At 36.7% G+C, this 12,651-nt stretch overlaps 1 gene segment (V, D, J or C); it reads right to left on the bottom strand.

The window, feature by feature from the left end:
• Nucleotides 1-912: 912 nt before the first annotated feature.
• LOC130882787 (Ig heavy chain V region 3-6-like) lies at nt 913-1,373 on the bottom strand. The segment is given in 2 exon segments: nt 913-1,244; nt 1,331-1,373. Coding segments are annotated over 2 exon segments (375 nt in total).
• Between the last annotated feature and the right edge of the window lie 11,278 nt (nt 1,374-12,651).

The raw sequence follows: 12,651 nt of genomic DNA, 5'->3' as shown, positions 1-12,651 counted from the left end.
TAACTTCATCTCTGAATTGTATTGTGCCACATCTGTGAAGTGTAATCCAAATTTAGACCTAATGATCTTGAGGTCTACAATATTGAAAATTGTAAATAATTGTCAAGAAACTGGATCAACATTCTCTTCAGATCATCTGACTATTATGTAAAGCATAAGAGGCCACATATTATTCCTGGACAAAGATGAACTTACTGTAGCCTGAAGAGGACTTACAGCAATTTCAACAAGGGAGAAATCATCTACACAGTGGCTGACCCCTACACTAGGCATTTCCATCACCTCCTACACTGGCTGGATCTGTCTCTGCCCCATATCTATGCTGGGATGTATGTCTGCTATTATAAGGAGACTTAAAAGTGAGACTCTAGGACTCTGATAACAGAGGGTGACGCTAGTGTGTAAATTTGTAATAAAATACATAAATTTAATAAAAGAATAAAGGAAAAATATCATCTAACATGAGCAAGTAGACCTCATTCCAGAGATGAAGTGAAGTTTCTACATATGTAAAGATACAAATGTAATACACAACACAATCAGACTAAAAGATAAAATCCACATGATCATATGACAAGAGTGATAAATGAGTTTAACAAATCTAATACCTTTTCATGATAAATACCCTGAGACGCTATGGACACAAGGAATATACTTCACCATAAGAAGTGCAATATACTGGAAGTTCTCAACAAATATCAAATGAAATATTAAGAATTTCTAAGTATTTCCACAAAAATCAGGAAAAAATCAACCTCTATTTTCTCTGTTCTTAGGCAGTTAGAAGAAAAGCCAGAGAAAAACCAAGTGTTTTTCTTTCTCTGCCTGCAGTTTTTAAAGTTCCTGAGATCAGTTAGGACTGAGCTCCCCCTTCTGGTCCAGAGGTCCTCTACAGGGAGGTTTGTGTCTGGGCTAATGCTGAAGTTCCCACACAGTGTCTCTTGCACAGTAATATGTGGCTTTGTCCTCAGTGGTCAGAGAGTTCAGCTGCAAGAAGTACTGGTTCTTGGATGTGTCTCTAGTGATGGAGACGCGGCTCTTAAACGATGGGTTGTAATTAGTACTACCACCACTACTTATGTACCCAATATACTCCAACTTCTTCTCTGGGGACTGTCTGATCCAGCGCCAGTAGTAACCACTAGTAATGGAGTAACCGGTGACAGAGCAGGTGAGGGACAGTGATTGTGTCGGCTTCACCAGGCCAGGTCCTGATTCCTGAAGCTGAATCTGGGACAGAATTCCTTCAGACAAAAAAAAAAAAAGAATTCTCTCAGTCACATGTTGTCAGAACCCCACATGGACACATGTATGAAGTGGGAACACTCACCAGAAAGGGCTGTCACCAGGTACAGAAGTTCAAACAGTTTCATCTTCTAGAATACACCTCCCTTTCTTCAGAGGTTGGCCTGTGAGAGAGATGTGAGCTCCCACAGTACAGGAGAGGATTTAACACAGAGCTAGAAGATACATTTGCATGAGGGAAGTCAAGCTAGACTTTATAAACTGGAGGTGGATACTACCCTTCTTGGTTATTACAATATGGTGAACAGTGTCTCTGACTTCCTACAGATAGAGTCTGGAATAAGAGAGCATGGGTACTACACTCATCACAGTAAACACATCATGGCATGAACCTGCATCCATTTCCTAGCTACCCTCTCCATCAAATTCTTCTTTTCATGTATTTTTAAGTCACAACTCAGTGCCAACCTTCTGTTCACGCTACATTTCCTGAGTTCTTGATTTTTGATTAGTATGACCACACTGCTTCTAATGTCATTATCTTTTCTCACCCATGAGATGAAATTGTGCATGTGTAATAATTTTTGTACAGTTTAAATATGTATTATTCTCACTGGTTACTAAAAATCTGACTGGTCTACACCTGGGTAGGAAAGTTGGTGCCAGCGAGTAAGCCTAGGAGAATTCTTAGAAGATGAAAGGCAGAGTTACAAAAAGTCACAGGAGATGCAGAGGGAAAGTACAGGATGGAGGAAAGGTAAAGACAAGAGCTATGTGGCAACATATAGAATCAGAGAAATGTGTTAATATAAATAAAAGTGAGTATCAATCCAATGATAATGGATGAACTTTTAAAATTTTTATTAATTCTCAGTTTATGCAATTTGTTTACAGGCAGACTGGGGAAAGAAAAGTCTCCTACAGGTTTCCATCTTTCCTACAAAATTTGACCATTGACATATTGCTGTTGTATAGGGAACACACCTAATTCTTAATCCATCCAGTTTGTGTAATGTAGAGTAATCTCATTCTGAGCGAAGCAGCTGAGAACTCTTCACACCATGGATTTGATGAAGGCATCTTGTATAGTATTGAATGTCCCAAGGTCTCTCACTCTCAGAATATTGTCAGGCTTTAGATCTCTGTATCTGTTCCCATCCTCTGCAATAGGAAGCTTCTCTGCTCATGAGTGAGCAAGCCACTGGAATTTGCTTATAGCAGAATGTTATAGAGAGTCATTTTAATGTAATGTTATATTTTGAATGAATGATATTTATTTTACTGTAGTTTCCTAGCTTATCTATTCTCAGATTATTGGTCACTCAAGTAGTGTAGAGTATGGGTTCTATTTCTTGGAAAAACCTTAATGCAAAGCATATATTGTTGGTTACTCAAACAAGTTTTGTTCCACAATTGACCTATCATATAATGTAGGCAGGAAACCATTATAATCTAAGGAGCTGTAACATATCTTTGTGTTTACATTTCTTCTTTAGAAACTTCTACTGTAATAGGTTTCTAAACTATCCACTAAGCGGATCTGACTTTTAGCTCTTTTTCCCCTTATTCCCTTCTTCTCTTTCATTTTCTTCCCCCTTTGATCCTCTCTCCCAACCTTCCCACAATGCATCCACTAGTATCTATATTATTTACATTTCCTACAGGAGATATATCCTCTCGACGCCAATCCCTTAAGGCTTAAAGTTCTTTCCTATGAATTAGACTTTCAATTCTGGCCCTGGATAATTCATTCTTCACTGGAGGCTTGAGAATGAGAACAGGAAGTTGATGCGGTCTGTATCACATAAATGGACAAAACATTTCTTTTTAAATATGAGGTATTGTAGTTGATTTTTTTGTAACTATTTGGATTTCTGCCACCCAGATCCCAAATAAATACAGAGACTTATTCTTATTTGTGAATGTTGGCCTTATTTTTGCTTCTTTCACTTCATATTTTCTAGCATAAATTATTCTGATTCACTTTACATTTTTCCTCGAGGCTTTTTACCTTTTTTATTCTATACCTTTTTCTTTTCTTCCTACTCCAGGACTGACTGTGTGGCTGTGTGGTTGGCCCATTTGTATCCTCCTCTCTTCCTTTTCTCACTCTTCACTCTCTTTCCTAACTTTCTCTGTCTGCTTATTCTCTTTTTTAACAGCCATATTGACTTCTCTTTAATAACTAGAAATTGACCATTTAGATCTTTAGAAGATCAATTCGGAGATTTAGTTAGGGAATGGAACTCAGCTTTACAAATTTAAACAAATGCAACATAAAAAGTGCAGCACATATTTGCAAAATTGAAGAAATAATCCAAAGCATAAATGAATGCAACACATCTCAAACTAACTGTCCACAAGAAGGGGTCATGAAGTACATCTGCAATATGAAACAGTAAAACAAGTGTTTTGTATGAAATATAATTGAGTATCCCATATGCTTGTTGAATCTTCCATTACAGATCTAACAAGTTTAAAGAAAAGGAGCATGAACCTGAGTGCCTGTACAGATAGAACAAGAAATGGGTTCAAACACATATTTATTGTCCACTCATTCATTGCTGGGCCTCTAGAATGATTCCAGGTCTTAGCTGCTATGAATAGGGCGACATTTCACAGAAATGATCTGGTATCTTGGCAGTAAAGAATCCTTAGGTGTCTGCCCAGAAGTGATATAGTTAGTTCACATGACAAATGTATTTTCAGGTTTTGGGAGAATTTCCAGAGTAAATTTTATACAGACCGCAACAATTAGCGCTCTCTCCATCTAAATGTGATTTTCCTTTCTACAACTGATCATCAAGATTTGGTGTAATTTGTTTCTCTATTAAATATCATTCCTACTGGAATAAAATAAAATCTCACATCATTTTCCAATTTGCAATTCTCTAATAGAACAATATGATGAAAGCTTTAAACAGTATTTATTATTCATTTGTTTAAATTTTATATTACCCAAATATTTAAACACATTTCATGTGTTTCCATCAAGTGATAAACCTATGAAATTTCTCCCAGCACAACTGGTGTCAGTCTATAGAATGAACTGATTCTTGGTTTGTAAAAGACTTAAAAAAGAACTCTGTTAGTTGTTCCAACAAATCAGGGAAGAACCACCTTTCCATTTTTATATTGAGTTTCAACATATACCATGCTTGGGATGCTCTGTCTATATTTAGAGTGCATGATCAATTATAAAAAGTGCTCAGGATTGGGGGCTGGAGAGATGGCTCAGAGGTTAAGAGCATTGCCTGCTCTTCCAAAGGTCCTGAGTTCAATTCCCAGCAACCACATGGTGGCTCACAACCATCTGTAAAATGGGGTCTGGTGCCCTCTTCTGGCCTGAAAGCATAAACACAGACAGAATATTGTATACATAATAAATAAATATTTTTAAAAAAAGTGCTCAGGATTATCTGTTGGAGCATTGTGTACCGCTGTGTGATCCCTATGAGGGACATAACAGCAAGGAAGAAGAGATAGGAAGATTATAGTGACTGAGGTTAGTGTTAGAACCTGCCTGATAATAGTTTTCTCCTTTAATATGAAAGATCAGTAAAATTCTGACAGGCTGTGAAACTTGGAACAGCATTAGATTCTGGTCAGTTCCTCTGATTTCTGTCAATGGGATTCCTCTGCCATTGCCTTAACACCACATGGATAAGCTCTGGGTAATGTAAGAATTCTGCTATGATTATTTTTTTTAACTCTAGTGACTGCACTTCCATCACATACCATGATGCTTATTAGCTGCTCTTTCCAACAAGACAAATGACTGTATGGTAAAATAGGCAAAGATAATGGGGGTTCTCTTCAGGAGGTAGACAGCAACACTCACAGGAAATTTTCTATCTTCACATTTCTCTAGCTCCTAAAGCATAACAATTGCTATTCTTGTCCATTAAAGCTATGTGTAGTCATGGAAATATGAGTCTCTTTGCTGATGTGTCATTAAAGTTCCATGATCAGTATTATCAAAGGAATACTGCATGGACATTTTTTAGGTGTATGTCTGAGGCTTTAGAGAAAACGTAGATAATCAAAGGCACTAACAAATCTTTTAGAATAGTAACAGTCTTATTTATCTATATTTGAAGGAACTTCTTTGTGTATAGAGATTTCCCTAATTTCAGCAGCAAAAAAATGGCATTTTTGTTATTAGTTTTGACATACTTCTAGACATTCACCTGAAATTTCTAGCAACTACTGAGATCCATATTCTCTGTGGTGAAATTGATATTCTTTATTATTATTATTATTATTATTATTATTATTTTTATTCTTTTTTAATTAAAATTTCCACCTGCTCCCCGTTTCCCATTTCCCTCCCCTCCTCCCAAATAATGCCCCCTCCACCCACTCCCCTCCCCTTATCCCCACTCCTCTTCTCCTCCCCCCACACCATTCCCCCTCCCTCTCGATACTGAAGAGCAGTCCAAATTCTCTGCCCTGCGGGAAGACGAAGGTCTTTTTTTTTTTTTTTTTTTTTTTTTTTGATTTTTCGAGACAGCGTTTCTCTGTGGCTTTGGAGCCTGTCCTGGAACTAGCTCTTGTAGACCAGGCTGGCCTCGAACTCACAGAGATCCGCCTGCCTCTGCCTCCCAAGTGCTGGGATTAAAGGCGTGCGCCACCACCGCCCGGCAAGACGAAGGTCTTCTATCTATGTCCAGGAAGGTGAGCGTCTAAACAGGCTAAGCTCCCACAAAGCCAGTTCATGTATTAGGATCGAAACCTAGTGCCATTGTCCTTGGCTTCTCATCAGCCTTCACTGTCTGCCATGCTCAGAGAGTCCAGTTTCAACCCATGCTTATTCAGTCCCAGACCAGCTGGCCTTGGTGGGCTCACAATAAATCAGTTCCACTGTCACAGTGGGTGGGTGCATCCCTCGCGGTCCTGGTTTCCTTGCTCATGTTCTCCCTCCTTCTGCTCCTCATTTGGACCTTAAGAGCTCAGACCGTTGCTCCAAATTTAGACTCTGTCTCTACCTCCATCCATCGCCAGATGAAGGTTCTAAGGTGATATGCAAGATATTCATCAGTATAGAATGAAAATAGATCCATATCTATCACCATGCACAAAACTCAAGTCCAAATGGATTAAAGACCTCAATATTAGTCTGAACACACTGAACCTGATAGAAGAAAAAGTGGGAAGTACTCTACAACATATGGGTACAGGAGATCACTTCCTACGTTTATCCCCAGCAGCACAGACATTAAGGACAACATTGAGTAAATGGTACCTCCTGAATCTGAGTAGCTTCTGTAAAGCAAAGGACACTGTCACTAAGACAAAAAGGCAACCCACTGACTGGGAGAAGATCTTCACCAACCCTGCAACAGACAAAGGTCTGATCTCAAAAATATATAAAGAACTCAAGACACTAGACTTTAAAATGCTAATGAACCCAATAAAAAAATGGGGCACTGATCTGAACAGAGAATTCTCAACAGAAGAAATTCAAATGGCCAAAAGACACTTAAGGTCATGCTCAACCTCCTTACCGATAAGGGAAATGCAAATTAAAACAACTTTGAGATCCCATCTTACACCTGTCAGAATGGCTAAAATCAAAAACACCAATGATAGCCTTTGCTGGAGAGGTTGTGGAGAAAGGGGCACACTCATTCATTGCTGGTGGGAATGCAAACTTGTGCAACCACTTTGGAAATCAATGTGGCGATTTCTCAGGAAATTTGGGATCAACCTACCCCAAGATCCAGTAATGCCACTATTGGGAATATACCCATGAAAGTGATATTCTAAAGCAATGAATATTTGAGTCTTCAAAGTATTTTTATTAAACATTCAAAGAAACTGTGGATATTCCTTATCTGAAAGCAAAGATGTAAGTATGTCCTCATGAAAGAAAATTGTGTCCTGAGCTACAAAGACTCTGTATCACACATGAATGTTGAAAAAAAAATATGGCAAGACTTAGTCCTTCCAGTCTGTACTCCTTGGATAGCATAAAATATCACTTATTGTACTGTGAACATAGCTCAGTTGGTAGACTTTTTCTTTGCATTCCTGAAGAACTGTGTTCTTTCCCATGATGGCAAGACAAGTGAGATATTGCAACAGGAGAAACATAGGTTTGAATAGTGATTTGTCTAAATGAAACTGGGTAAAAAACAATAGAGAATAAGGAAGAATTTTTTTTAAAAAAAGAAAATTTACTTAACACATATTTATGGTTTATGTAGAAATATAAGTTTTTGGTCTTACACTATTAGGCTTTAAAATTGCAAACCCCTTTCTTCTGTTTTCATACATTTTTAAATAATCTCTTGTAAGATCAGAAAAGTTATACGATTTGACACAGGTTGTATAATGTTTAGTGAATAATAAATGTTTGCATTGAATTGAAGTAACAAACTGAGGCTAAGGCCGTAGATCACTGATGCAGTATTTCTGCCCTAAAGGCCTAAGATTGATTGTCAAAAATAGAAGAGCTACTATATAAAAATAAACAGTATTAGAGATTAGTATTTGATCAGTGATTAAAAAATACATTATATATACCCATGTTAATCATTAAGGTGTTCCAGGAATGACCTTTCCCACCTACTATATATAACTGCTGCTCCCCATCACAAAGATTCTCCCAGCTCTTTTGTGACATTCATAAAAATCCAAGTGGGCCTATGCCTTTATGCCATATCCTTCTGCTCTTGGGTTCCTCAATGACTTGCCATTTTTCTCCACAACAGCATGTTATACATTTCGTCACAGTAAAGATTTACTTGGAACTTTAAGAGACTTGCCTGAACTGCAGCACCAGGGAGTTCAGATACTTCTTATGCCCAAATACACTCTTTTCCTGTTACCTTCCTCTCCACACCACCATGTCGTTTTGTTCTTCCAACAGACTAAGCAGTTATCACCATGGTCTTTCTTCTCTGAACTGCTTGGTAGAATGAAGCACAATTAATGAAATGAAAAAATAAATTAAACAGAGAAACCCTGTCTCGAAAAACCAAAAAAAAATTAATTAATTAATTAATTAATAAATAAAGCATGGTTAATAAAATTTCAGAAAGATAAATTGGAGATCAACCTGAAGTTTGGAAAAGCAAAACAACGAGCCACTTACTCTTACATTGACCTTAGTCCAAAATGGTCATCCTGCCTTAATAACTCTAAGAATAGAATATGTATCAAAATTTGTTTCCTTGCATTCTATAAGCCTCTCTAGAGATGGGGTTAAAAGCATTCACCACCTGATTAAAGCATGTACTACCTGGTTTCTATGACAACTAGTGTGGCTACTGGGATTAAAGGTACATGTCATTGTGGTTACTGGGATTTATAGTGTGTATAATGATTATCTTGTTTATAAGGCTTACCAGTGGGGCTCTCTTATTTTCAGATCTTCAGCCAGGCATTATTTATTGAAATACAATTGAAATTCGACTACATTAAATATTATTCTTGCTTAGCAAATATGTTTCCTCCTCAAGTTTATTCTTCTAACTGCGGTCAGACTGGCTAGTTTTTTTTTTCAGAATTTTTCCTCCCCTTGTCTTCTTTATCAGATAGTATTATTTCTTTTTCTCCTAGGTCCCAGAGCTATCTGTTATCTGGTTCTTTGCCAGTTGAACAGTGTCAGTAATATGTATAATCTCAGAGAGTAGTTCTGAAATGCAATCGGAGATTGATTGGTTACACCAGCAAAAGTTATTCTCCTTACAAGGTACCAAAGTAAAAGGATAAACAGAAACCCAGCCACAAACTATTTTGACCTCTAATAATTTATGCCTGAAAGTCACACATATATTTTTAACTGTGTTCTGAGAACATATACTGTCAGATAAAAGTTCTAACATTCACATTAATAAAGTTTTTGATTTTATTTGTAGATGAAAACTATTGCAGAGATTCATATTAGGTAAACATGCAGAGAAAAAATGATGTGGTGATGACCATTTAGAGTTGATATATCTTCAATACAAATCATATACTAAAGTCTGGAAAAGTCCTGAAGAGGACACAGAACTATTGTAAAATTTAAAGAACCAGGATGTAATTATGAGAAAGTACTTTCCAGATGGAGCAGGAATGCTGCACCCATGAAATCTTTAAAATATTGAAGCCAAAACTAGATACCAATCCATAGGAGGAAACCTCTCTGTTCCTCCCCCCTTAATGAAGAGCTACAATTAATCAATAGCTTTTGAGAGAGGAAGAATCAGGTTTCTTCACGGTCAAGCTCCCTGATAGGTTGAAAAATGGAAAATGATGGTATGCCCTGGCAATGCTGAATCATGCATGTGTAGCTCATATATGGTGGTTCTGTTGAATTTGTCCATATTGGGTTTCATTGCCTAAGATGATAAGTACAGCTGACTCTTCCTCAAGAGAGAACAAGATCTCATCACAGATGCTGGTGAGACACCATGTGGTTGCTGGGAATTGAACTCAGGAAATTTGGGAGAGCAGGCAATAACCTTTATGGCTCAATCAGACTGCTTTACATATGTACACATAAGTAGCTATAACTGAGGTCAATATGATAGACATAGGTAAAAATACACACAGACACACAAAAAATTAAGACAGAGAAGTAGCAGAGACTTGTAAAGGATAACTAAAATTTAAAAATTCATGAATTTTATATGGAATGAGAGTTGGATGTGAGTATTGGTTTAGATGGATTAGCTAATTTTTATGAATGTTGAATCCACATATGATATTGAAGAAATGGTTTTCAATGGAGCAGCTTAGTGCTGATTTTTAAAAATGCCTGGAATTTGATATCTAGTATTGAAAAACAGAGATATGTATGTTCCATATGCTATGATTTTTCTGTAAATAATTTCTAAAATTTGAACTTATCTATTAATATTTATTGCTAGTCTGGTATTGGCTGTGTAAGATGTAATACTCCTGTATAACAGATCAGTGTTATTATACTATTTAATAGTACTAAAGGAAACATAACTGAGTTCCAAAAGGTTAAAGTATTCTCGCCCCTCCATATAGTGTCCTGATCTGATTAACTTTCATCTCACCAGTACTAACACCTCCCCAGGACATGACACACTATACTGATTGGGATTGAGTCTCAGCATGAAGATTTTTAAAATTAGCTCTATAAGAGATAAGAGTGACAGGCCTTCATTTTACAACAGAGCAATTCTACACTGAGATAAACTTTCTTCATGGTGACTGAGAGAGACTTTAACTGGATCATTTCTGTCATTGTAACATTTCCAGGAATGTGTCATCCATTCTAGGAACTAACTTTACTTCTCCATGACAGACCTTGTGTCATTATAGGAGAGGGTATTAACTGCCATAGGAGATGGTCTCCTGGGCCCTGTGTGTAAGTAAATGAGAGGAGTAAACTCTGCCTAGTGTCAGGAAACACCACTGCTGGCCTTTCTGACCCTGCACCTTAGGATGTGCATACTTAGTTTACTTAGGTTTTACTTTTTTGCTGCCTTATGTCAAAAATATTTAGCAATGCTATTGAACACATGGACCTTATGTCATTTGAAATTCACAATATACAATATCTGAATGTGTTTCTCCTGTTTTTAGTTTGACAGAACAGCATCTTAAATGGATTAATCTCACTCCCATGTAGTGATTGTTTTAAAGTGTTTGTAGCCACTTTTATGTTCTGTCAGCCATCCTGTGTAGGTCAGATAGGCTGTCCTAAAAATCTTGTGTTACTGTGATGTATCAGAGTATGCACAAGGCACAATTCTGTGAAGGATGGAAGCTTTGGCTCTTCTTGAGAATGCTAGCTTATTCCTGCAAAAGTCAATCCTATGAATCCTGCATGGGTCTACCCAGTTCAAATCTAACAATAACACTCCATTCATACCACACTTAGTCTTCCTGCTGATGGTTACCCAGAATTCCTAGAGAAGAGGAGGTGTCTTTAATTTCAGCCTTGACTTTGTAATTTATATTTGAACAGGAAGTTCTTGATGTTATTGACGTATTATGTTGCACAGAAAGACATTAGGCTGTAACAGATAAGAAATTTCTGTTCACTTTATCTTGGTGCAGGAGAAATTTCCTCCCTATCATGTGAACTACTGAAAAATGCCTGGAAGGATAAAGATGGAGTGTGAGAATGAATTTCACGTGGAAAATAAATGCATGGCTGGAAAACAGACACTCTCATCTACATTCAACCCAGGGATGATCATGTATGTGAGAGGAACCATCTGAGGTGGGAAAGAAATTGGGTATTCTATTTGCAGGTTCCTGTTTACACAAAAATGTAAACTGGTGTGTAAACTGGCTTTTATTTGTGACAATAAATAGATAATAACTGCATAAACATATAAATATATAATAAAACTGTTTATACCAGAGAATCCCAGTGTTCACTGTGTTGCTTATTTTTTTCGTTTTATCGTCTTAATCAAAATAGCCAGATTTTGGGCATGATAAAAACGGAAGATTTTTTCTGCTCTGGAAATTCAGCCAATTTATAGCCAATGTTTATGTGAATTCTCCTATATAAAAAAACAAAATTTAAGAAACATACATTGTCAGAAATATTTGATTTCAGACTTGTCATAATTATGACAGAGCCAAAAATCAATAAAAGTCTCATGTTGACATTGTTGCTTCTGATAACAAAACAATTGCATGTGTATGTATATTAATGTGTGTTAGTGGGACTAGTGCACTACACAATGACGTGCATTTAATTTCAATCAATGTTAATCTAGTAATTGAGATAAAGACAATCCCATTTCAGGAAACAGAGTAATGAGCATACAGGGCTGCTCATAACTTTAACTAGTCTTTTACATTCCCAGTTTGGAACGCTAAACCTCTGGCCCAATGTCTTCAGAGCAAGGGTCCAAAATGTTGTCAAAGTAGGAGACTCCACATGTGAATACTCCACCGAATGAAATGTAGCTACATCTTTAACTATAAAACAATAAGAAATTTGATTAATGCAGCCAAAAACAATTCAGGATTAGAATTAATTATTAATAAATATATAAAATTATATTTATGAGGAAAAGTAAAAGACTTCCCATAAAACTACGGGAAAAACTTCTAACAAAGTATGTGGTATACAGGTACATCAAACTGAATTTTGAAAGGGGTTTTAGTTTGCCCTGATATTTTTGACTTGTATTTTACTAGAGGACTTCATATTATCATGTATTCTCATTTACACCAAATACAGTTCTAAACTCTTAGCTTTAAAGGATATGTTGATAATATAATATGTTGTCAAAGTTTTTTATGCCAGAGTTTGCAGGTTTTTTGTTTGTTTGTTTGTTTCTCTAAAGGAGAAGCATGTCTAAGATATTAACTGATAAAGATCTTGTCAAGGTATGGTGGACTGTACGGGACATCCAGAATCAGCACATTCTCTGATGTTTTTATGAAATGCTGAGAAACACCATACAGGAATGTGAA

This window comes from Chionomys nivalis, chromosome 10, assembly GCF_950005125.1.
Source record: "Chionomys nivalis chromosome 10, mChiNiv1.1, whole genome shotgun sequence".
NCBI classification, from domain to species: Eukaryota; Metazoa; Chordata; class Mammalia; order Rodentia; family Cricetidae; genus Chionomys; species Chionomys nivalis.
This window is presented reverse-complemented; position numbering and strand designations above follow the sequence as displayed.